This window comes from Littorina saxatilis, linkage group LG1 (genome assembly GCF_037325665.1).
Source record: "Littorina saxatilis isolate snail1 linkage group LG1, US_GU_Lsax_2.0, whole genome shotgun sequence".
NCBI lineage: Eukaryota > Metazoa > Mollusca > Gastropoda > Littorinimorpha > Littorinidae > Littorina > Littorina saxatilis.
The window spans coordinates 100982074-101008018 of NC_090245.1; the positions used below are offsets into that span (position 1 = coordinate 100982074).

A 25945-nucleotide genomic window follows, 5' to 3' on the forward strand; every position below is an offset into this window, starting at 1 on the left:
GAGCAATGCTATCAACATCACATCCTGATCACAACCAGCTTATCTTGCCTCGATACAGTCTGCACCTGCTGACAGGGCAGGTAATGAAAGGGAGAACAGATAAAGTGGGTGGTGGTGGTCGTGGGGGTGAAGGCAAAGGTTGGGGGAGGGGCGGACAGAGGAAACCTCGCCTGTTTCAACAGGGACAGAAAACACGGCACAGGGCTGCTTTCAATAGTGCCTGTCATGACCCAATATGGCAATTCAGTGAGGTCAAGAATTCACTTCACATGCAGAAAGGGACGACTCCCATCGTCCTATGCCAGATACGCTTATTAGCATTTTGATCTAAAATGTTCATTCACATTTAAACATAATCACAAGGTCAACCGCAGTGTACTTATTTCACTATTACCCCTTCTCAAATGAGAGAGCGGTGTGGTGGAGAGGGAAGGGGAGGGAGATAGTGGCTGTGAATGGGGGTGGGGGTGCAAGATTTTGTTTTGTACTTTGAAAAGATAGTGGCTGTGAGTGGGAAAGGGTGGGGTGCAATGGGTATGTTTTGTCAACTTTCCCCTTTAATCACTGATCCTGTTTTCAATCATAAATGACAGGTGAACAGGCTAAACTTCCTGTTTCAAATGCATTTCAGCCGTCAGGGTACAAAGCCCTGTAAACACGTGATCCCAGCTTAGGGCACGGTAGCATCTAACCGCATTTTCTGTCCACTTTGTGCAATGGGGCAAGCTCAGCCATCACCATCGAGAATGCAGCCGCCTAGTGCCGTTTGATTTCTGCTTCCACAGAATGTAGGCACGGCATCTGGTACTGAGTTTCAACACACACGACATCTCGTGCTGTGTTTCAATAAAACTACTCATCCATTATTGTTCTCGCAGCAGAAATGTCATAGACCTCCTAGTAGTATAGGGTCCGGTTTATTCTAGCTTCTGTACAATGTATCCAGTTTACAGTGCCGGCTTATTCTCGCTACTTTACAATGTCAGTAGGCCTATTCAGTTCACAGTGCCAACATTCATGCGCACGGCTTCATTCTTGTCCACCTGAGTTCCCTTTCTGCTTGGGTGAGGAAACACAGTCTCAGTTACACTCGAGGCCGGTTAGCCCTACCGGGCTTGGTGTTGCACTAAACTGGCGGTACAACACTGGGACACACTAACCACGCCCTAAAGACTTTACGTAAACAATGAAACTGTAGAGGCGCAACAAGGATTTCCCTTCAGAACAAAAAGTACACATTTTGTTTTGAACCTTACTTGGTTCTCACTTTCAGCTAAGTCATGCCGAACTTTCAATGAGGGATTGTAGTACACTTTACAATGATAACATATTAACAAACGTCTGCTCAATCTTGACCATATTAACATCACCTTTAACTAAGGTAATTCTATTCTAGTCAAACAATTCATCATTCATAGTGAAGATAATCAACATTCTAACCACATAATTAGTCAAGAGTGCATTGGGGCTTTTAAGCTACAAAAAAATGACAGTGACAACAGCAGTTTGTCCATTCTCAAACTAAAGGCGCAAACATCATGCTTATTTTCTCTGGTGCTATATCAGTATATATATATGCCATCTCATTTTTAAGGATCACATGACATGAGTTATTAATCATAAGTCACCACACATTTTTCTTTTGGACAAAAGCTACTTGTACTTGTAGATTTCTGTGGAATAGCACCATACTACAACTGTACTTCTAACTCCTGTTCAAGTCAGCCACAGAGCTCTGCAAATCATGTACAATAGCTTTGAAAGCCAACACAATTTAAAGCAGCAAAGCTGTTGAAGCGGTTACACATTAAATGCAGTCTACGGAACACCTGAGAAAAGACCACCCCTTCTTTAAACTAATCAAATTTAAAGACCGTCTATTTCTTTTTTTACACTGTCACATTTTTGCAGCACAGTTCAGGCAGAGTTACTACAGAACACCACTGATTTCACTGCAGAATTAATCAGCAGATTGACACGGTCTGATACTGCCACAGTGAAGCGAAAGCACCATAAGCTTAGTACAGTATCTCCAATGTCCATTACGGCATGCATCAATGCACAATCAGCAGAATAAATTTATTTATTATCCCACACCCACCCTCTCCTTTATAATTTGTAAGCAAGCAGTTCCCCCGAAATCGGCGTATGGCTGCCTGAATGGCGGGATTCTTCTTCTTCTGCGTTCGTGGGCTGAAACTCCCACGTACACTCATGGTTTTTTTGCATGAGTGGAATTTTACGTGTTTGACGGTTTTTTTACCCCGCCATTTAGGCAGCCATACGCCGTTTTCGGAGGAGAATGGCGGGATAAAAATGGCCATACAGGTAAAACTCCACTCGTGCTAAAAACATGAGTGAACGTGGGAGTCTAAGACCATGAACGAAGAAGAAGAAGTAAGCAAGCAGTATTGGTTATCACAAAGTCTTACGCAGTATGTCATTGTCCAAGACTGTGGATGAGAAAGAAAAAAGGGCAAGTAATCTACTGTAGACACAATAATGAAGCAACACATATGATGTTTTCAAAGCACAGCAAAACAAAATCCATATGAACAAACATTGAAACAAACATAAACAAAATATATCACTTCTGTTGTGTAGAAAAGACGCTTGGAGTGCACACTTTCACATCAAAAAGCAGACTAATACACAAATCCATAATTATAAACACTGGGATCTAAACAAATAATGTAATTATGTACGCCGATTTCTGTAGTAAAAACACACAAACATGTGAAACACACAAACAAAGATGAAAGAAGTGCGATTTCTGGTTATGCACACATACAAGTACAACTGAGTTTATGAATGTTAAGCACAAAAACATACAAAGACAGAAGAACACAGCAACACTAACACAGCCGAGTTATCGACCAAACAGAACAGAATGTCAATCACTGAATCAGACCAGACCGTCAACCCTTTCTAGCCCTTGCAACCCCTAGGCAATACTAGCCTATTTCGCCAATAAAAAAAAAATTCTGCCCTTGAAAAAAATTAAGTCTAAGAGGGATCTAGTTGTGCAGTGCATTGTGTGTCTGGTAGGTCACCAACCTGCTTGCCCCAATTGTTTGTAGAACCTGTACTCCAGATGCAACTGGGGGGCTCGAGATTTCATGGGCTCCTGCAACACACACACAAAACACCCCCTCCATCAATGAACAATGCCGGAGGCTGTGCAAAGTCACCCACCCTCCCTGTGACCGGCTAATGATACCTGTACTATACCCACAAGGATTGTTGAATAACAAGAGGTTTCTGCTTGTTGTAAACAAGCTTTGTTGAAAGTGAGATACTGAAACAGGCCTGCTGACAAAGAGCTGATAAGTAGTATGTGTTATGATTCAGGGTAGCTTGCCCTGTTAAAACACACACACTTGACAGCAGACATAACCAAGGACTAGCAGACTGTTCTGAATCTTCCCAATCCCATAGCATTTGTCATTTTAAGCTGCAAGCATCAGTTTATTTTACTACAATAATCACTGCACATAGTCATAAATACACACAGTGATACACATGTTCTTTCCTAACCATCATTATCTGAACTCAGTTTCATATCCTAATCAAATATATTGAATTGAATAATACAACAAAATAAAGTACTTACCAATTTGATAGCCACATGTTCATTGTTGTACAGGTTCTTTCCTGAAAACAGAGAAGGTTTCAATAAGTCAACATGACAATTTTGAATCATGAAGTTCTTTAAAGTTAAAGTTTTAAAAACTAAAAAAATTGTCAAATTAGCAAACTTTCATTATTCTCTGATTGTATGTTTAACAGACTGAGACTGAGAGTGAGAGGGAACTGAAATAAATCGAAGCAAATATAAATGCAAACTCTAAAAAGTTTGTCGCAAGGTTTGGCCAGGCATCACTCATTGGTCATTTTACACATTTTAAAGATAAAACAAGCAACAATTCAAGCTGGGACTATGTCAGTAAGTGGGAGTTACCATGGGTCTAGGTCAAGGAAACTATTACATTCCTGACATGCCAGACAAGAGTGGACACTGATTTGATGATAAATGGTTTGAATGACATTTCCTTGTGCTGAATCTGATCCTTGCAAAGTGGTGACCCTGGTGTTGGGAATGGGAGGTGGTAAAGAGAAAGAGACAAGATGTTTAGGCCTGACCCCTTTGATATCTGCAACCCCCCCCCCCCACCCCCCCACTCCAGTAAATCTGGTCCTTGCAATGTGGTACCCTGGTGATGGTGATAGAAGGTGGTAAAGTGGAAGAGACAAGATGTTTAGCCCTGACCCCTTTGATATCTGCAAGCCCCCCCCCCCCCCCCATGTCAAGTCCACTCCACTAAATCTGGAGTCCCTCTTCCTGGACAGTGAAAAGAGCCGGCTAACAAGACCAAGTTGACACAATACATGTATATGTCGTGCCGAATTCACGTAATTGCCGATTCCGCGTAATGGGCAACATTTTTGCCCATTTCGCGTAATCGGCAAAACGCTGCCCAATACGTGAAATCGGCAGCGTTTTGCCGAAATCGCGTAAACGCCTCTAAAACTTGCCTATTTCGCGAATTCGGCAGCCGATTACGCGGAATCGGCAGCCGATTACGCGTAATGGGCAAGTTGCCCAGTACGCGAAATCGGCAAAAGCAAGTTAAGTGTGCGTGTGTGCGTGCATACGTGCGTACGTGTGTGTGTGTGTGTGTGTGTGTGTGTGTGTGTGTGTGTGTGTGTGTGTGTGGTCGATCTCTCTCTCTCTCTCTCTCTCTCTCTCTCTCTCTCTCTCTCTCTCTCTCTCTCTCTCTCTCTCTCTCTCTCTCTCTCTAACAGTGTCAATGACAGTATAACAGAAAAGAACACGAGCCACACACAGAGTGAACGGTTTGTGAGCATATCCTCAGGAAATACTTGTTCTCGTGTGCCCGTATTATCAATCAAACAAGGGGCCTTAGTGATTGAAACTCACAAACAATACCAAATTTAAACTTTTAGTTCAAGCTTTCATTTTGCTGATAGCAGAGGAACATGGACGGCAAGCATCGTGCGCGTTTTAATGAAAAAATTAAAAATGAAAAGTTTTCCAAGTACACATTGCCCAACGCAGACGACTACCGCTACGTGGTGAATGTCTTGTCCGGCGATGGAGATCGAAAGAACAGAAACGTTTACTACATTAAGGAGAAGTTTGATCTGGTTGAAGTTGCTGGGATGAAGAAGGTGATCAAAGTAAGAGCTCTCCCTCTCTCTGTCTCTCTCTCTGTCTCTGTCTCTCTCTCTGTCTCTCTCTGTGTCCCTCTCTGTGTATCTCTCTGTCTCTGTCTCTGTCTGTCTCTCTCTCTCTCTCTCTCTCTCTCTCTCTCTCTCTCTCTCTCTCTCTCTCTCTCTCTCTCTCTCAATTCACGAAAATTGTTTTTTCTCTCAACTTTTTACGTGCTTAAGCTTGTTCGAAACGTGTGTTCATTTTGCATTGACAATCAAGTTTGTTTGTGTGACGTGTCTGCTAATGTGTCATTTTGTGTTGATCTCTTACACACACACACACACACACACACACACACACACACACACACACACACACACACACACACACACACACACACACACACACACGTACAAATGTGTAAGTGTTCGCGTTCGCAAATGCAACTGAAATTAATTATAATGACATTGTGCAGATACGGAAAACGTAACAAGAAACTCCCCGGTACATCGTCACCCAAAATGAGCTATTCGACGTCCTGCTTGAGGCACATGTCAACACTGGGCACGGAGGCGAGAAAAAAACCAAAACAATTCTCCAAGATAAGTACGCGAACATTTCCGGTAAAATGATTAACTGTTTTGTGTCGGCCTGTGAAACCTGTTGCTTCAGTGGTTGACGAACTAAAAAACATGTGGCAAAACCTTCGCATTGTACATGGGCAGGCTCGACATCCCCAGAGCCAGGGTTCAGTAGAGCGATCGAACGCAGATGTGAAGCAAATGCTGATAGCGTGGACCATCGACAACAGCACCAGTAACTGGTCTGAAGGGCTCCGCTTTGTCCAGCTTTAAAAGAATTCATCCTCACACAGAAATCTGCAGAACAAAACTCCATACGAGGTGTTGTTTGGGGAAAAACCCAGATTGGGTCTGCAGAAGACCTTTCTGCCTAAAGCTAAAGAAGTTGCAGGCGTGCTGACGACAGAGGAAGAGCTGGAATCTGCCATACGAGAGATGACAGGGGCCGAGGAAGTTGATGACGAGGCCATGGCCGTACCAGAGATGGCAGGGCCAGAGGGAGTTACAGACGAAGCCATGGCCATACCAGAGTTGACAGGGGTGGCAGAACCCGTTGCTCAAGACGTTATGGCAGTAGACAAAGAAGATGTGGCTGCCAGTGCAGATTTAGAGACTGGAGATGAGGAATCAGCACAATCCGATTGTTCCCAGGCAGATCCCAGATCTCAAGAAGAAGAGAATGACAATACATCTGATGACCCCACAGTTGCTGAACACATGAAGAAGATAAGGGCGTGCCGAGCGGAGGCTTCACTTGGCCAAGAAAAAAGTAGCGCTCAAATGCTGTCTTCAAGCAATGCCAAACAACCCTCCCTAAACGTCGGGGACTGTGTCCTACTTCCAGTGTCTGAGTTTGACAGGGGTCGACTCGACGCCAGAAATATCCCCGGAGTCGTGTCTAAAATCACAGAACACGGCGCGTATAGGATCGCCACAAAGCACGGCGTCGTCAATACTGCTTATTCCAGAAACCAGTTACAGAAGGCAGATTGTCAAATCCTAAAGCTTCAAGATACAAACACAGCCGTTTCTTCTTTTAGAAAAATCGCTACTAAGCATTCCGCCCATGGTGGTCAGGGGTTTGCAAAATGCGCCTGTCAGACATCCTGCAGCTCCAAAAGATGCGCTTGCAGAAAAAGCGGCACTCTCTGCCACAGTCACTGCCACCCGAAAAACAGCAAATGTAAAAACAAATAAAAATTACTACCAAACTGCATGTCAGCCAAACTATAACCTGTGTTTGTGGTACTGAAAGATGAAAATAGCAGCTTAACTTGTATTGTTGAGGAGCGTTCTTTTTCACAATTATGCGTAATTCTTCATGTTCATCTATTTGTTCATCTTTTCCTATTATCGTTCTTTTGTTTCGAAAATAAATGTTTGCCTCGTTTGCATCACTAGTATACTGTGTGTGTGTGTGTGTGTGTGTGTGTGTGTGTGTGTGTGTGTGTGTGTGTGTGTGTGTGTTGTGTGTTGTGTGTTGTGTGTTGTGTGTGTGTGTGTGTGTGTGTGTGAGTGTGTGTGCGTGCGTGCTAAAAAGTATATTAGCACAGTCATGGTCAGTATCGACGACAACACACACACACACACACACACACACACACACACACACACACACACACACGCACGCACACACATACACACAAACAAACATACACACTAAACTCACTATTGCCGATTTCGCGTAATGGGCAACTTGCCTATTACGCGTAATCGGCTGCCGATTCCGCGTAATCGGCTGCCGAATTCGCGAAATAGGCAAGTTTTAGAGGCGTTTACGCGATTTCGGCAAAACGCTGCCGATTTCACGTATTGGGCAGCGTTTTGCCGATTACGCGAAATGGGCAAAAATGTTGCCCATTACGCGGAATCGGCAATTACGTGAATTCGGCACGACATATACATGGTTGGGAGTGAACCCTCCCAAAACAAGGAGGTTCACTTTCCTAAAGGGTCTGTTATGTTACACTCTCACAGTACTAAGTACTACCTGTCACTATTGTGTTAGTCTGTTACCTCAGTCACCCTGCTTGTGTTATCAACAGGGTGGGTATTCACTGGTCAACTGTAATGTAAGCGCTAACATGAACTCTGGTGTCAGCATTTTCTAAACTAAGGAAATGTCTTTTCAGCTGAGATTTGAACTTCATTTAAGACCTTGTCAAACGGAAGTGCAGCACTTTACATTACACACTCCACATTCCTCATTTCATGAAACGAGACAGAATGTTTCTGGGCTACCCAGTACAAAACCCCAATTGTCACTGAGTAAGTGAATTCAAACTTCTGCGAGTCAGACTTGGATACTCTTCCAATGCAGTTTCAAGTACCCTGCAATTCCAGAGCTGACTCAACAGACTCATTACTGTAAAATAAAAACTCCAAATGCCTGGCTACAACACACTTTTGATCAAACCTATCCTTCAGAAAACAAAGACCAACCATCTTGCCCCATAAAATGCACTTTGAAAGTCACAGACAACTAATAAGAACAACTTCATTCACTGGGCTCAACTAAGTTACTGTGGTTTCAAGGCCAAGTAAAAAAAAAAATTTAAATTTTAAAAATGAGTTTCCCGCGATATAAGCCTCATATTGAATGATTGATTCATGATTGACTCCCAATCTCACTTGTACAAGTTTGTAGTTGCACTGAAGTTGTAGAGGTCTTCTCAACCATACAAATTGAAAGACAAAACAAAAGTTGTGATTCAGACTAAGAGTAAGAGTAAGTCTGAAACAAAGTTGCTTTTGTTTGTCACTTTATCAGTTTATGTGTTTACAATTTTAAATTGTAAACACATAAACTATTTTATGTTTACTGTCACTGTCACTTATTCCTGTGCATCAGCGTTCCTAACTAAGGTGCATGCATGCCTCAACGCAACTTGCTAACACACTCATCAACAAAGCACCCTAGGGCTCAATTACGCTATAACTAGTAAACTGCTTCTGGGGACCAATTATCAGAATATCACCTCCAAGATGTGACACCCAGCCATTGGCATACTGTGAAACCCCATAAAAAGGGGCCGTTAACAAAATGTAGGTCTCTTTTCTTCCTTCACACACACTCTCTCTCTCTCTCTCTCTCTCTCTCTCTCTCTCTCTCTCTCTCTCTCTCTCTCTCTCTCTCTCTCTCTCTCTCTCTCTCTCTCTCTCTCTCTCTCTCTCTCTCTCTCTCTCTCTCTCTCTCTCTCTCTCTCTCTCTCTCTCTCTCTCTCTCTCTCTCTCTCTCTCTCTCTCTCTCTCTCTCTCTCTCTCTCTCTCTCTCTCTCTCTCTCTCTCTCTCTCTCTCTCTCTCTCTCTCTCTCTCTCTCTCTCTCTCTCTCTCTCTCTCTAGTCTAGTAATATAAATGTACAAAAAGCCTCATGTAGATTTGAAATATTCTCAGTGCAAAAGAATTAAGAAATCATGCACTGCAATGCTTTTCCAAGCTTCATGTAAACTTCAACTTGTTCAAGTTCAGCTCAATCCATTTTGTTTAACATCAGAAACATAAATCATTTCCATGTGTTGATTGTTTGGCACTATCACGTGACTATGTAGAGGACCTTTTAATTCACACTCAAAAGCAAACACCTTATCAAACAAGTAGCACTCACAAGTAAGTGTTAAGCTTTAACTGACTCGTCACTGTGCCCTATCCCATCACAATTCACACTATACATAGTATGTTTACTCTTAGCTGCATAATATTCCGTACTACCTCAAATCATGTATTAATAATATCAATAGTGGTAATGCTACAATGCAAAAGTGAGCCAGCTGCAAAGGGAGTGATACAGAAACCAGGAAAGAATTGCATTTACAACAATGAACTTTAAAGTTTAAAAGGTGTTTTTATTGCAGGTGTGCTTCATTGCTGGTCCTTCCTTCCTCTTTTTTTCCAACTTGCGGTGTTGGGAATGCATTACTCCAATAAAAGTGTTGATGAGGAAAGAAAGCTGAAAACCAACACACCAGGGTGTTGGCCAATAATAGTAAAAACAGAGGAGGAAGACACAGGTACTGAGGTAACCCGCAGATACAGTAAAGCCTGCTTCTTATTTTTTATCTGAGCACCTGTAAATGCAATGCAACCACCACAGCTGAGCATCTGTTTTCTGTTGCATGCACGATAATATTATGCACTGTAGCTTTACACTGGCTGTTAAAATGCTACCAACCCCACTACCACTACCAGGGAGTCGGGTACACTTCTCGGAACTGATATATATATATATATATGGCCTTAAGTCTGAAATGGTGTCCACAGCTGAAATAGCTGTGCAACCTTGGTTCTAACCTGATTTGTACATCAAAGAAAAATAAAATCCTTGTAAAGATTAATGAGACTTGTAAAAAAAAGTATGAAGTACACACCTAGAGAAACATTGTGTGCTCAGTTGTTGTTTTTAATGAAAATGTCGCCATTATCTGAAGTCAGCAGCACTACATTTTGGCCATTTTTTGTGACATGACCTTACAGCATATTGAAACATGGTCTACTCTGTCATATTTATGGGACAGAATGTCATGAATGACTTTTCACTGAGCCAGTAAAACTCAAATGTACCTTTGACAAAGCAAAGTTTTTGAATTTTGTCAGTGAGCCTGCAGAAAATGGGGAGACAAAATTTCACAGAAAGTTCATAACTATTTCCGTAAGACTTCATTTTTGTTCACTGATCAGCTCTAAATAATAATTAAAGATTGAAACCTGATATATTTTTGTAAAAAAGTATTTTACAGTATGTTTTGCAGAGGTATAAAACATAAAAAGGGTTGTTTGACTTGTTTTTGCATGTTCAAAAGTAGTTTGAAGTTTACGTGCAGATTTTCTTGTGAAAAAAGAGTTATGAACTTTCCAACCTTTTGCCTTATAAAAAGAGTAAATTGACTGGTTGGGGAACACCTAGCTTTGTAATGCATTTGGATCCACTAGCAGCAGTCACACTGAAAGTTTGCATCAAGTTCATTCATTGGTGTTTGAGTAATTGAGAAATAAAAAATTCTTGTGAGAAAGTTATGAACTTTCCTACTATCTCCACTGAGAGTGTTTTTTGTCCTTAAATGCTAGCCATGAAAGTTAAGGTTGTAGTGGAACAGCAATTTTGCATATAAAAGTACATTAGATTTAGATACTAAGCAATTTTTGTCACTAAAGTCAAGCAGTATGCTTTAGTTAGCCATTTTCTCTGTGTCTTGCGCACTATTTTTATGTGAGAGTTACTAACTCATGTCAAAACCCAAAATATATGTAAAATGACTATTTTCAGTTTCCAAATTACACTGTACCATGATTTTCATCACAAAAAGAATCTACTGGCTGCTGACTGTTTCTTTCTGAAGTACTTAGCCGTTTTGTCATGAAGTTCATAACTTCACATAACTCAAGCTCATTTTTCAAGGGCGTGTTTAAAATAATGCCTTGTTAATAGCAAAAGAGTACATTTGACTTTATCTGGACATTTTGTAAGAAGTTTTCTGAATATCAACCCTCAAAATTACATTTTGATAATTCCAGCATGAATCTGGGTTGACTGCACGGTGTACATAACTTCACATCAACTGACCCTCAGCCCCACGGTGTGAAGTTATGAACACATGCCATGAGTATGATTTATACACAATAATTAATTTACTACACTAAATCACTACCTCAAATGATGTGCTGCTCTTCTCCAGAGTAGGCTGTTACAGTTTGATGTCATTTTTATTTTAATTTACCAGCAGATTTTAGTACGTAGCTTTTCAGTTAAATAAATGATGTGAAGTTATGAACACACAGTCAGCTGACATAAACACTAACTAAATAATGATTTCGGTAACAGTTTTCATGACTGAGTTTGGTTAAGTAAATCATTAAGTTGTTTAGAATTATTTGCAAGAGACTTTAGTTAGTTATTTTAGTATAAATGTGTGATTGATGTGAAGTTATGAACTTTCACAAGTTTCAAACAATTTGTTTTATTTTGGCAATTAAAATCTGATTTTGTAATATAAGTGCAGCTTTAGCCTATACTATAACTCTGTGTTCTCAGTTTGTCATTGTTTTGCAAATATATTATACTGTAACTGTACTAGAGACCAACATAACAAAAATTCTTGTGAAGTTATGCGCATGCTCACATTTTTGATTTTTGTTATCGTTTGTTTTCACAAATGTTTTACTTTTATTACTTAGTTGTATGTTGATTACAAAGAGTAGCTGGAGAGAAAATAAGATGACATATGCACTTTCTTACTTTGGTTTGAATTAGCCATAGTTTGTGATGTCACGGTGTGAAGTTATGAACTCCTAGGACATTCTAAAATAACTTTCAGTTTCTGCCAACTCTTTGAGTCAGACAAACATTTTGGTGTATTGAAATCCTTTTGATGGTACTTTTCAAGCACATTTTGCACAAAAACAGCAAAATTGTAGATTTAATGATAACTTATGCCAATATTTGCTGTGAAAAAATTGTGACAATATTAATTTCTATAAATAATACAGATAACCAAAAAATCTTCTCCACACTTCATCTTCAAAAATTACCTTCATGTTCCAGCTCACCTTTTTCAGATTAAAAAACAAAACAAATTGTTTCCTGCCTGTATAAATTAAATTTATTATACCAATAAAAGTAAATTATGTGAAGTTATGAACTTCCCATTAATGGAGTTCACATCTGCATCATGCGTGGCCAAAACAAGTTTAACTTGCTTGAAATGCAAAGTAATTTGCTGTAGCAATTTGCTCAGATGTCTAAAACAGACCCAATACATGTAGCTACAATGATTTAACAAGTCTAAATTTTGTGACGGTGTGAAGTTATGAACTCCTGCAAACTTTTAAACCTGAATCTGTGAAGTGATCAAACATGAGTTTTCTTAAATCATAGCTGTTCCTTGCGTATTTATGCTCTAAAATACATCTCTATTTTCAAAACAAAGAAAATGTTCATTTTTAAAATTGATTTTGTATGTCACAAAAATGGACACCTATTCTGACTTTGGGCCATATATGTGATCAGCCAGCTATGCACAGATTAACGCCCAATTATGAAGAGCTCAGCAACAGACATTGTGCAAACAGAAGCTGCAACTATTTTCTGAATGAAGCATCAGCTATAGACTTTTAATTTTAAATTGTATTTAAATGCTGTATGTTAATATTGTTATTGTCTTAAATATAAATGAGTCTGACCCCTTTTTACATTTAGTCAAGTTTTGACTAAATGTTTTAACATAGACTGGGAATCAAGACGAGAGTTGTGGTGTATGTGTGTAGATGAATTCTGAGGAAACTACTCGACCGATCTTCTTGAAACATTCCAAAATATGTTTTCCATATATATATATATATGTATGATATCCCTGGCAGACATTTTTTCCCTTTCTTTGGATGACGTCATATCCGGCTTTTAATTTTATTGACAGTTCAGGCCCTCATTAAAAAATTTTAAAAATTGATTGAAATTTGGGTTAAGCAATCTTTGACGAAGGCCTTACTATGGGATTGCATTTCAGCTTGAAATTAATAAATGAGTTCGGTCATTAAAAATCTCAAAATTCTAATTAAAAATAACATTTTATGTTTAATTGATCCAAAAATGATCGCATTCTTCATCATTTCCTGATTCCAAAAACATATAGATATATGTTATGTTTGAATTAAAAACAAGCTCAGGAAATTTATAAAAGCACGCTTTCTTGTTAAGCGCTCTAATCCACTGCACTATACTGGCTTGTCACTTTTATCAATCAGCGGCCAGTGCAATGCGGTTGGTTTCATTCTGTGAGTTCGACATATTGACTAAACATATTAAACATATCAGTCACGGAGTTACAAAGCGTTACGACTTACAATTCATGTACCATGCAGAAAACGGAAAGGCTTGTCTGCTTAATCAAATCATACACTGGGTGAATAACAATTAATGAACCACCAACAACCTCTAGTCTAAGTGCACTCCTGCTGTCAAGGTCAATAGATTCATGACCAGATTCATCCGTTTTTCATAATCTGCTTATAGTATAAACAGAACACCCTTTGGCAGAAACTGGATTTCCAAATTGCGTATCATTATATTATTTTTTCTAAGCTGGTGAAGAACTCTAAATTCATCCATTCTAGCCAGGCATATTCTAAAATCAGTCACTGACTACTGTTCACAGCATTGAACGCATGAACATCACAGTTACTTTTATTTTTTAAAGCAGTTAATTATGAATGAAGGAGCTCTAACTCTTAAGTCTAACAACAGTAACACTACCACTGGCAAACACTACCACTGTACCAGCCATCGCATTTTAATGATCACTTATGCCTAGACCTTAGTGTACCTGTTTCAAATCAACATACTATATCGTTACTAAATAGCCATGACTGGGGTTTTGTATTGAACATGAGTTAATTAATTAATGTGACAATTAGCTTCACAAAGTTTTGATTGATGTCTTGGCCATACCTATACCAAACCAGTCCTGGCTTTATGTGATTTTGCCATTTCCAGCCTTTCTTTGTTGAAATCTGACACAAAGAAATTCAGCAACAGCTCAGACGTTTGTTCATTGAGATTTTCCTTGACATCAGCACTGTGTTGTGTTTTCATTTTATTTATTTGAATGTGTGTCTCCTTAACTAACCTGACAGATTCAAATCTTCTTTGAGAGCATGGTTCATCAATGATGGGGTCATAACACTATATTATATATAGTCACACTCATAGCCATACACTGAGCCAGTACTTGCAAAAGCCGGTCTACCATAGTCTAGGCTAGCATGACTGCTGTGGCAGCCACACAAAAATTCAACAAAATTACTATACTTTCGGTTGTTGTCTCTGACTAAGTTTGTGAATGAAAATAGAGTTCTGGACACACTCACCGACTCAGTCAATCTTGTTTCAGTTCACTGACGTTCAACAACATAAAATTACTTTGCACATTAATTCAAAAGGCTTTATTACCTTTAAGTTAACTTCTGAAGTAAATGAGCTATGTACGCAAGCTCTAACACAAATAGTCTATTGCAATTCATTTGTGAGTGGTTTGAGCAGGCACAAGATGGTGCATGCGCTACGAAAGCTTGTCCAAGTTGAAACCTGGAGGCGGTGTTTGCGCTACTCCAACACTTTGCTCCTCTATTGATTGTGGTCTTGTGCACAGCACTGCACAAGTGCCCTGTGTGTGCAAATCTGGACAGGAAAAAAGTCCATGCACACTCTAATCGAACATCATGTGCTCCTTGACACTAAATTTCGGACATTCTTCCACCGTCCCTCTGAATTTGATGGATGAAATGCTACCTTTTTATGCTTGGTAACTTCAAGGTTACATTTCCTGCTAAATGAGTAAATTATCACTGTTAGTGTTATGCTCTTATGTTACAGAGTTGTTGCTTCTACTTCTCGTTCTATAGACTATACGTTAAGTTTTACTCTAGTCTGATGTGAACTGACACTCAGGTACTAAGTTGTACTAGTACTACAAAGTTCAATGAAAACTGAGGTTGACTAAAAACAAACTTTGGAACAATTGAAATATGAATAACCTGTGATATATGGTATCAACTGCTTGGTCATAATAAGGATACATAAACCATACCCTTTCAGTTTTATTTACTTCAGTTTGGATACATTTATAAATTATAGAGAGAGACTTTGATCGTGCAGTCAGTGGAACGCAGAAGAAGAAGAAGTGGTGAGTATTTGTGATCAAGCTGACCTCCTGTCTTTCTTGCTCTTATTTCTAGTATCTAAAGAATACATAGCCTTGCTGAACTAACACACCCTAATAAATCAAATAAGTTAGCCCTGCTGTGGCTCTGTACCCTGTGAGAAGGGGCAGGTGTCGCCAACCCATTATGTCAACAAAACAAATGATAGGACAGGCCCATCAACAACAATGTGGCCTTATTCAGCTTTGAAATGTATGGCTAGCACTGGCAGTGTTCAACTCATAACTGTTCGGTGATGTTACAAATTCACAACTTTAGAACTAATGTCCTGAGCTCTTCAGCATGAATAGTACACACACACTGACACATACACACCCGCAAACATCGTCACATACACACAAAGTGCAGATATTGTTCTTGTTGTTTCGTTGTTCTTTTTCTCTCTCAAACAAACTGAATGAAACTGAAAGGCTCCTTGGTCTCTAGTCCCAAACACGCCACTGACAGTGACACTGCTTGAACGTGCAACTATGTTTAAAATTGGGTTTGTAAAAATTTTATGTTTTGACAAAATTTAAACTTGTTTAGCGGTAGTGAACCAGTCTCACTGTGGAAGTGAAAAAATCAAATTCACCGGAAACATTTTTTAATTTAAATTTCAGCGTCTAAAACATCCCCTTCTAGAGGTGACAAGCAATCTGTCACATATTATCAAGAAAGAGACCGCACATTAAGTCACAATCCTGACCTCAAATCTGAAACTTGCGCAGTTCCTTCAGATGATTATGCCAGACAAATCATTTTGCATTAAATAATGTAACATTTTGACGGGCGCAGTGGCCCAGTGAATAAGAGTATTAAGACAACGACCTCTTGATCAGGTCGTGAGTTCAAATCCCGGCCGCTACCGCCTGGTGGGTTAAGGGTGGAGATTTTTCTGATCTCAGGTCAAAACATGTGCAGACATGATAGTGCCTTATCCCCCTTCGTGTGTACCCGTAAGCATAAGACCAAGTGCGCACAGAGAAGAACCTGTAATTCATGTCAAGAGTTCGGTGTGTTATAGAAACAAGCATGCATCCTCCGAAAGCAGTGTATGGCTGCCTAAATGGCGGGGTAAAAACGGCCATACACGTAAAACCCCACTCGTGCAAAAAACACAAGTGAGTATGGGAGTTTCAGCCAATGCACGAAGAAGAAGACGAATCTTAGTAACATTTTCAATTTCCACAAACATTGCAGCCTCATGCCATCCTGAAGACAGGGGACTGTGTGCACAGTGTTTTGGGTACCAGACCTAGTCTTATGTGTCAAATAATAAGTGAGTACAGAATCTGACATGTGCTATGTGTAGGTGGACACAATTTAATATACGTGTTACTGTACATGCATGAAGGCTGAAGAGGTTTTATGTGTACTAGGAGTAGTCTACTATCAAGTCTATAAACTGTAGTGTACTTAAAATAGAGTTAACTTTGACTTCGAGAAATGTTCTACATTTATGTTTGCTACAGATGGCTCAGTGATTTAGGAATCAAGCATGGGTCTGAAACACCATGAAGGCCAGTAACATTAACGCAACCAACCCCTATGACTTGTGTGACTTTGATTAAAAAGAAATTAAGATAGTAGGTGTTAATAAACACAAGAAACAGAAACAGTTGCAAGTGCAGGAGCTATAGACCCTATCGGTATTCCAAGCTCTCGTGATCTCTCGCAAACTTCAGAGCATAGCAAAGCATGCCGTACAGCGATCTCGTGTGAGCTGCACAAGCCAAAGTTCGAAGTTATCGCGATGTTCAAAGCATAACAAAGAGCGTGTCTCGCGAGAGCTGCTCAGATACCGAAAAGGTCTATTCACCATGAGTATGACGCTGCAGAAGCAATGGTAAACCTGACAATTTGCACACCTGACACACTGGTAACATTTTAATTTTCATTGCCAAACTTTTCCACTCAACATGTACTCACAATACCAATCTTGTGAAAGTTTGCCTTTTGCACTTAACTGTGAGTTGTAAACACTAACTGAACAGTGTTTCAAAGATCATAGTTTTTTTTAAAGTTTCAACAGCTAAGTAACACAACTATAGACACAGTGACATTGTCATTATCCGGGAACACTATCGCCACTTTTGGTTTTAACTACTCTGCATTTTATCACTTCATACTGCAACATTCAGGGCTCTCTGGGAACAAAATCAGTTTACCACCACACTGTAAGTTTAAGTTACTTACTTCAAACTAAAAACCCTCACAATGCAATGAATGTTTGAATGACTCAATACATTATCCTCTTAAATGCATGAGAACATTGCCTTTTTGAATCCGAAACAACCAGTGAACCACTGAGTGAGCACCAATGACAAATATTGAATATATACACTGCTCAGCCTATTAAGTTTAACACTCCTAAGCTAAGCTACACTATCGCAAACCAGCGTACGTTTTGGATGACTGCAGAATACTTAAAATTTTAACTATCACAATCAGTTACGACAGCTCTTCTGATCACATTACAATGACCAGTGGTTGATAGCCACTCAAAGTCAAACAATAAATGGTACTTAATTGTGTACATGATAGCCACTCAAAGTCAAACAATAAATGGTACTTAATTGTGTACTACAGTAACTCGAAAACACTGTTCAATTCCACTTCCAGCATAAAATTAAAACCCTTCAGTTAACTTCAGAGGCAGCAGCCGCATGCCATGTTCGTCAAATCAGATTTCTAATCCTTGAACAGTAACACAAAAACCATCTAACAATAACGAAACCCATGAGAATTATTGAAGAACAATCAAAAATGCTAGCTCAGCCGGCAGTGTCACACCTTTGTCATGATCTTCCTTATTCCCAACATTACACAGTGACTCATGCCTGCAATACAAGCAATAGTATGGCACACAGAAGGCAACATTACCTTAAAGATTAAAAATATTGTAGCAAAGACATTGAAGAATGTTTCTATAATACGTACCTAGTCTGAGTTCACCAAAATTTCCACAGCCAATCTTCTTGCCAACTCGGAAGTTGGGACCCACCATCAGTACTCCCGTGTTACTGGAAGATGCACTTTGTCTGCTGGAGCTATGCATGCTGCGAGCACTTGTTTTCCTTCTAGATTGCTCTTCAGTTTTTTCGTATGATTCTCGTTTTGGTGTACTCATCGGGAAAGATGAAGTCTCTCCCAGTCAATCACCAACACAAATAAATCCTCAAAACACACAAACGATAAAATTCAATGATCTTGTCATGAGACAGAGAGAAATGAGATGAACCAAACCCCGGTCACTAAGCCCCTTCTAAAGTCCCGTCCTGGTGCTTCAGAGGGGCCTCGTCGTCCATGATACATACTGTTTCAACAATCAGAAAATTAGTGGTCCTTTACATTTTCGTAATCCTTCAACTAACACCAACTGATCAATATTTTTGGAATATTTCTCAACGCCTCACTTAATTTCAGCCCGTCTTCTCGGCACAAGTAAAGAGAGCACACAACCTGTGGAAAGAAGATATTCTTACGCCAACGTAACAAATACGATTTGGGATAACACAAGACAAAGCTGCCTTTGGCAAATTTAAGAAATATACTATTATAATGTAAATGATGCGAATATAATCGCAGTTTAGACTGAAACTGATGAGTTAACTTGCTCTATTTTGCAGTGGCGTGATAACCAAACCGGAAAAGCGTAAAAAGCGTTATCCGGCGAACTGCGCAAGTCGGGATTCCCCGTATCCAGGCGTTTTGTGTGTCATTATTTACTGACAACCACGCTGTGCTCGACGTTTACTTGTATGTTCTAACATAAATAAAGGTCTTCCCCACTCCCTTTTTTAAATATTAGCTCTTTCTGCACCAAAAAGTTCAAACTACATCTAAATTAAATCAGTAAAATAATTAGGTCAATGTGTCAGCTGATATTTTGCCTAGGTTCGTCACTTCCGTATCAACAACTATGGCGGATGTTTTCAAATGAACACAGCACTCATGGCCTAAAATGTGCATTACATAACGTATATCCATAATTTCGTCATGGGTGACCGATTCCTGGTTGTGATATCTGTTTTAGAAGGTGGGTACTTAACTTTTTTCTCATAAACTCAATGATCTATCGTCCCAGAAGTATTTTGGTGAAGCCGCTCTGCAGTTTGCAAGTCTGGTCTCGTTTTTGGCCTCAAATCATAGTAAGGTTTGCGCACCGCACATTTATGAGCCTACATTTTTGGGGACAAAAAACGCTACTATACGGAAAATATTGCGGCTGGAATTCGCTTGGTATAGAACTTTAGCAGACTGGTAGTGAAAGAGGTGGTCGATACTGCTTATGTACCATGATTTAAAAGTAGAATGCCTGAATGGAGAGCACCAAACAAGAGTCAGAGGGGAAGAAAGGGAGGAAAGCGTTGACAGCAGATTTATTTGATATGATGTAGAGTGACAACTGTAGCAGAGATGATTGTGTTGCATCAGTTTTTCTCTTGTTCCTATATGTACTTTATATATATATTTATATCCGGCTGTAATTTACAAGTGATTTGAGTACATCTCAAACGACATAAGACCAATCGACAAAAACTCGGACAGACGAAGGCTCGACCCGACAGAAGATCGAATAACAAAAGCTTGACTCGTCAAAAGATGCAGCCCCCCCCTTCCCCTCTCTGTCCCTTTGTCAGTGTGTCTGTCTGTTATTTTGTTGGTCTGTTACTTTTTCTCTCTGCGAGAGAGAGAGAGGGTGGTGTAGCCATAGGTGAAGCAGTCCACAGTTGTGAGCCCTCTCGCTCTCTCAGGTCCAGCTCTGAAAAGCTCCTCAAAGTACCAAACTTTAATCTGGAAACGTATGGAAAGAAATTCACTGCCCGCTGACCTTCGCTGTTGCTCTTCCCTATCTCAGTTCAAATCAAAACTAAAAACACACCTTTTCCGCAAACATTTAGTTACCGTGAAATACATTTTCAAGTCTGGTCTGTTCCTGATGGTCATTTTTGTCCCATGTACTGTACATAGTTTTTCACGTATGTGTTTTGCGGCGCGTGAGTGCGTATGTTTGTGATAATGTGTTATTGTGCAATTTGTTTTATGTAGTGCGTGTGTGAGCCCGTGCCGTGTGTGTTTGTGATAATGTTTTATATTGCAATGTGTTACAGTAAAACCTGAGTCTAGCGGACCCTTGTTGTAACGGCCACCTGCTACATACGGACAGTTTATCATGGCACGAACACGATTTCAACAATAACTAACCTTTAACGGGCGGACACCTGCCACTTACGGACGCGGACACGATTTTTCGGATCGTAGGAAGTGTAAACACTGTCACAAACGGACACAACGTACATAAAAACGCAACTTCGAAAACTCGACTGTTATGCAGACAGTGCTCGGCAGCTGTAGCCGTAGCACAAATGGTTGTTGATTGGTTGTCCTGTCCCTTTTCTGACCAATCAGTGGCTTGTTTAGATGGAGACCCACTTTCGCTCACTCACTTTCGCTTTTCCGCATTGTGGATACAGTCACAATCAAAAGCAACAGTAGACTACTGTGTTTGAAAATGGAATCTCCAGCAGGAAAAAGAAAAGCGTTGACTTTAGAGCAGCGTGTCGCTGCCTTGAAAAAACTAGATAGCGGCCAATCATGCCAAGATGTGGCGAAGGAGATGGGATGTGGTAAAACACAGATCGCGAGGATCAAATCGGAAAAAGAAGACGTGATGATCTCTCTCTCTTTGTAAGCAATCGTTCGAAGGAAACAATAGTTGACACAGCTAAATTTTTGTTCCATGCATTTATGCTGAGACTAGAAAAACTGAATGAAACAAGAGCTGACCCAATTTGGTCGAGACACACTGCGGAATTTCCCGTTGAATGACTGATGAAGAGTCAGCTATTTTTAGCTTTGTGACGTCCGACTTGCGTAAGTTTGATGCACAGTGTGTGTAGGGAACGGGTTAGGTGGGGGGGGGGGGGGGGGTGGGGGGGATGTTGTTGTTGTTGTTGTTGTTGTTTGCTACATGTATCATTTGTTTACTCACATTTTCAGTGAGTCTCATGTTCAATCCAATAAATACATACTACCTCACCTCACCTCACCTACGCCTGTGACCCCGTCTGGGGTATAGGCCGCCAATCAGCTCCCTCCATGCATCTCTGTTTTGGGCGAGTCTTTCCAGCATTCCCCACGTCTTTCCCATGTGCTTTGCATCTGCGTCCAAATCTCGGCGCCATGTGTTCCTGGGTCGCCCTCTCTTTCTCTTGCCTTGAGGGTTCCACGTGAGGGCTTGCCTTGTGATGTTTGAAGCAGGTTTGCGAAGGGTGTGGCCTATCCACCGCAAATACATACTACAGGACTGACAAAAAGTGTCTTGTTCATTTTACGTGCTCTTTGTAAAATATTGCCCCGGCCCCTCCACCTGTGAAGAAGGGACACCTGTCTAATAGGGACACTATTACCATTCCCCAAGGGTGTCCGTTAGAGACAGGTTTTACTGTATTCATTGATATACATGTGTGTGATTGCACGTTAAATAATGTTATGTTGTCGTAGTATTTTGATTGTACAGCGCTTTGAGCAGGGTTAAACCCTGGATACATGCGCTATATAAATATTATGCATTATTATTATTAATAATAGCTGCTTTCTGTGTGACGGACACACACTAGACACAGAGAAAGGGGGGAGAAAGAGCGAGACGGAGAGGGGGATAAGGGTCAGAGAGAGTGTTGATATTTTGATGCATCAAGCTTTTGTCCGTTCCAGCCTTTCTAGTTTGATCTTATGTCGTTCGGGCTTTTGTCGTTTGAGCTTATGTCGGACACCGGTAATTTACAATTTTAAAGAAAAATTTAACATCAGTCTATCAGTTGATCTTCATAATCTTTTTGTTTCATAATAATAATTAATATATTGGGTGAACTATTAGTATTGCTGCACTAATCACGAAATCCACTTGGTTTTTGTTCGAGTAGCTTTGTTTCAGGCTTGTGTTCAGTCACAAATAAAACAAAGTTTTACCACTTCTCTTCTAAGTTCTAAACTAAAAAATAATCTGTGCGGCAAAAAACAAACAAACCAGAAGTAAAAAAGAGACTGGGTCAAACTCAAGACTGCGTAATAAAGAATGGGTACCTAGTTCCGTCATTGCATGCACAAATTTAGAAGCTAATCTTGATCAGATTCCTGGAGAGTAATAAAGTCCAGGTTTTTTGCTGCCGAATTCTCTTTGGTTTTTCAAATTGAAGTCAGATATTAGATCTCATTCTCTTTGACCATGACCTCTAGTCTTTCTCCCTCCTGTTTTCGCACAGTTATGTCCTTTTCCCTTCTTGTTCATTCTTTTTTTTTTCATTCTCCTTTTTGCCATGCTCTTTTTCAAGTCTGGTTAGCTGCATTATAGAAACATCCTTCTTCTTCTTCTTCTTTTTTCATGGGCTTAGACTCCCACGTTCACTCATAATGGTTTTTGCACGAGTGGATTTTTACGTGTATGACCGTTTTTACCCCGCCATTCAGGCAGCATACGCCGATTTCGGGGGAGGCATGCTGGGTATTTTTGTGTTTAAAAAATCCACCGATCTCTGACATGGATTACAGGATCTTTTCCGTTCGCACTTGCTCTTGCGCTTGCGTGTACACACGAAGGGGGTTAAGTCACTAGCAGGTCTGCACATAAGCTGACCTGGGAGATCGGAATAATCTCCACTCTTAACCCACCAGGCGGCAGCGACCGGGATTCGAACTCACGACCCTCCGAGTAGGAGGCGGACGTCTTACCACCATGCCACTGCACCCGTCATAGAAACATCCTAAAATATGTTTACATTAGTGTTGTCAGTGTCACATGAGCACAATTTTAGATTTCTCCAGTGACAAACAAAAAATAAAAGAGTCTTAAAATTGTTTATTTGACTCTTTTCTCCAGGTCGTGGATTTCCCAAGAGGCCCCGCTCAAAGATTGTTGCAGAGGCCAAGTTTGATGGGGAGCTGCTTTCCACAGACCCAGTGGACCATGTGGACACACCTGACTTCACGCAAGAGTTGGCCTGGGAGCTGGACAAAAAGGCTTTGCAGCAACATCGGCTTCAACGAACTTCCATCAAGATCCAGTGCTTTTCTGTGGACTCTCAGAGCGGCCTGAAGGAACCCATTGGTTATGTAGTCTTGGACGTCCGGTCGGCTCCACAGAATAAGCAGGTCTGAGTTCTTTCTCTAATTAGTCTTACTTTTTATTGAGTCACTTGAGAAAAAGTGACTCTATGTAATCGGTCAGTGTTACTGTTAGTCTGTCCGGCCGGCCGGCCGGCCGTCCGGCCGGCTGTCCGTAGACACCACCTTAACGTTGGACTTTTCTCGGAAACTATCAAAGCGATCGGGCTCATATTTTGTTTAGTCGTGACCTCCAATGACCTCTACACTTTAACGATGGTTTCGTTGACCTTTGACCTTTTTCAAGGTCACAGGTCAGCGTCAAAGGAAAAATTAGACATTTTATATCTTTGACAAAGCTCATCGGATGTGATTGAAACTTTGTAGGATTATTCTTTACATCAAAGTATTTACATCTGTAGCCTTTTACGAACGTTATCAGAAAAACAAGGGAGATAACTAGCCTTTTCTGTTCGGCAACACACAACTTAACGTTGGGCTTTTCTCGGAAACTATAAAAGTGACCGGGCTCAAATTTTATGTGAACGTGACTCATTGTGTTGTGAATAGCAATTTCTTCCTGTCCATCTGATGCCTCATATAATATTCAGAACTGCGAAAGTGACTCGATCGAGCGTTTGCTCTTCTTGTTTTATCTTGTTTTTATCCTTTCTTTTTATTTTATCTTGTTTTTATCCTTTCTTTTTATTTTATCTTGTTTATATCCTTTCTTTTTATTCTTATGTGGCTTTTTTTCCCAGTTTAAAGCAGAATCATAATGCCCAGATGCTTAGTTGCACCTCTCATCCACATTGTTTTCACCATCGAAATAGGAAACTGATGTTTTTAGGAAACACTTTGACTAACTGTAATAAGAATTTAAATCTGGTGGTACGACCAGTTTTGTACTTTAGTCAAAGCTGAAGGCATCTGAACACTGAACATTAAATCTAAATAGGTCTAGTGTCTTTTAGTTCTAAGTATGTTATCAGGCCTGTACCTTGGCGGTCGCTCGCCCGGCGCGGGTTCAAATCGCGTCCGGCGAGTTCAAAATTCCTCTGAAATCACCCGCTGGGCGGGTTCAAATTTAGCTGAAGCACAAAGTCGATAGGCAACGCAGCCAATCGGAACAGCCGGCGAACAAAGATCTCTCAAAGATCTCTCGCGGTGATCTCAAAATCTGTCACTTCTCTACTGCTATATTGCTGTTTTTTCTGTACTTATGTATCTTGTATACATGTGTCAATAGGCTCTGTGCTTTAATGACAATAAATTCTGATTCTGATTCTGATTCTGCTGCCTGCCTACTCACACACACCCCCCCCCCCCCCCCACACACACACACACTTTGAGAAGGACTCAGCCCTGACACATTGGCTAGACAGCTACCCCCCTGCCTCACTTGATCGTGTCATCACCCCTCCAGTGCCACTAGCCACTGGCGATTGCATCAGCAGTCAAAATAGCGACCCACCTCCCCCCCCTCCACTCCCTCCCCCTCTCTGCGCTATTCACTTCACTTCACCTCCTCTCTTATCTAAGTCTTCTCTGGCCAGTCCTTGAAAGACTTTCACATGTTGTCAAAGAAACAGTTTCCTCTCCGGTAAAACTCGGTCATTGACCCCGGGTAAGAAGGTCAATGTCTCTACACTGGGACAGGCAGCTGTGTTCAGATTGCAAGTACTGGTCATTGACCCAGGTCTCAAGGCCAACCAGCTATAACAATGCATCTGCCTTTGATCTGACCGCCCATCCAGAGCAAACATATTTCCCCTCTGTATTTTTCCTTTGATGTGCGATCTATGTACCACTGATCCAGTTTCTGTAAAATGTATTGGTCACCGACAGCAGGGATACTCACTGAGACCGTTTTCTAAAATATGTTCACACCAGCTTTGCAGGGATGCAACTCTGCTGAATCAAAAGCATAAAGATCACCTGTAAAAATTCTAGGATCAGGAAATCTGAAAATCTGTTTCTTTTCATTAGGAAATAGAAATGAAATATCATGAATGCTTTTGATTATTTATGACTAAAGCTGTGGTAAATTTGGCTGGGATACAACATTCATACTTTTGCTGAATTTAACAGTACACATAAAGAACAAGAAAAAAGTCCAAGAAAGCAACTTAGAAAAACTTTTGTAGTCAGCTTTTTATACTTTTTTTCACACAACAAAACAAAAACATTTTGCTGATTTACTTTTTTTTTTAAAGTGTGTGTGTGTGTTTATGTGGTAAGTGAAGTTCCATGGTAAATTACTTTATAAATTGTGTGGTAGGGGCACATAAAGGGGGTAACTTTCAGTGAGGTTTAGTGTGTGATTGTGTGACAGGGTGTGAATGTTGTTTTGATTTCTTGTTTCTTTGTGGCGGCTTTTGTTTTTAAAT

General features: G+C 40.4%; 2 protein-coding genes across 12 annotated transcripts in view; one reads left to right on the plus strand and one right to left on the minus strand.

Moving 5' to 3' along the window:
- Nucleotides 1–18922, minus strand: part of LOC138947567 (casein kinase I-like) — a 59999-nt gene extending 41077 nt beyond the window's left edge. For 6 of the 10 annotated variants that reach the window (XM_070319120.1, XM_070319128.1, XM_070319097.1 and 3 more), the window contains exons 1-4: nt 18390–18921; nt 3614–3654; nt 3058–3127; nt 2433–2453 (exon numbers count right to left, since the gene is read on the minus strand). In XM_070319120.1, coding sequence (XP_070175221.1) covers nt 2433–2453; nt 3058–3127; nt 3614–3654; nt 18390–18579 — 322 coding nt within the window. In that variant the 5' untranslated portion in view covers nt 18580–18921. Of the gene's footprint in view, nt 1–2432; nt 2454–3057; nt 3128–3613; nt 3655–18389 lie in introns of all 10 variants that reach the window. The other 4 variants (XM_070319104.1, XM_070319067.1, XM_070319090.1 and 1 more) reach the window with 2 other exon arrangements.
- Nucleotides 18923–19334: 412 nt separating this feature from the next.
- LOC138947497 (centrosomal protein of 120 kDa-like) overlaps nt 19335–25945 on the plus strand; it is a 35548-nt gene continuing 28937 nt past the window's right edge. For both annotated transcript variants that reach the window (XM_070318981.1, XM_070318990.1), the window contains exons 1-2: nt 19335–19488; nt 23332–23603. In XM_070318981.1, the coding sequence (XP_070175082.1) occupies nt 19449–19488; nt 23332–23603 (312 nt within the window). In that variant the 5' untranslated portion in view covers nt 19335–19448. The remainder of the gene's footprint in view (nt 19489–23331; nt 23604–25945) is intronic.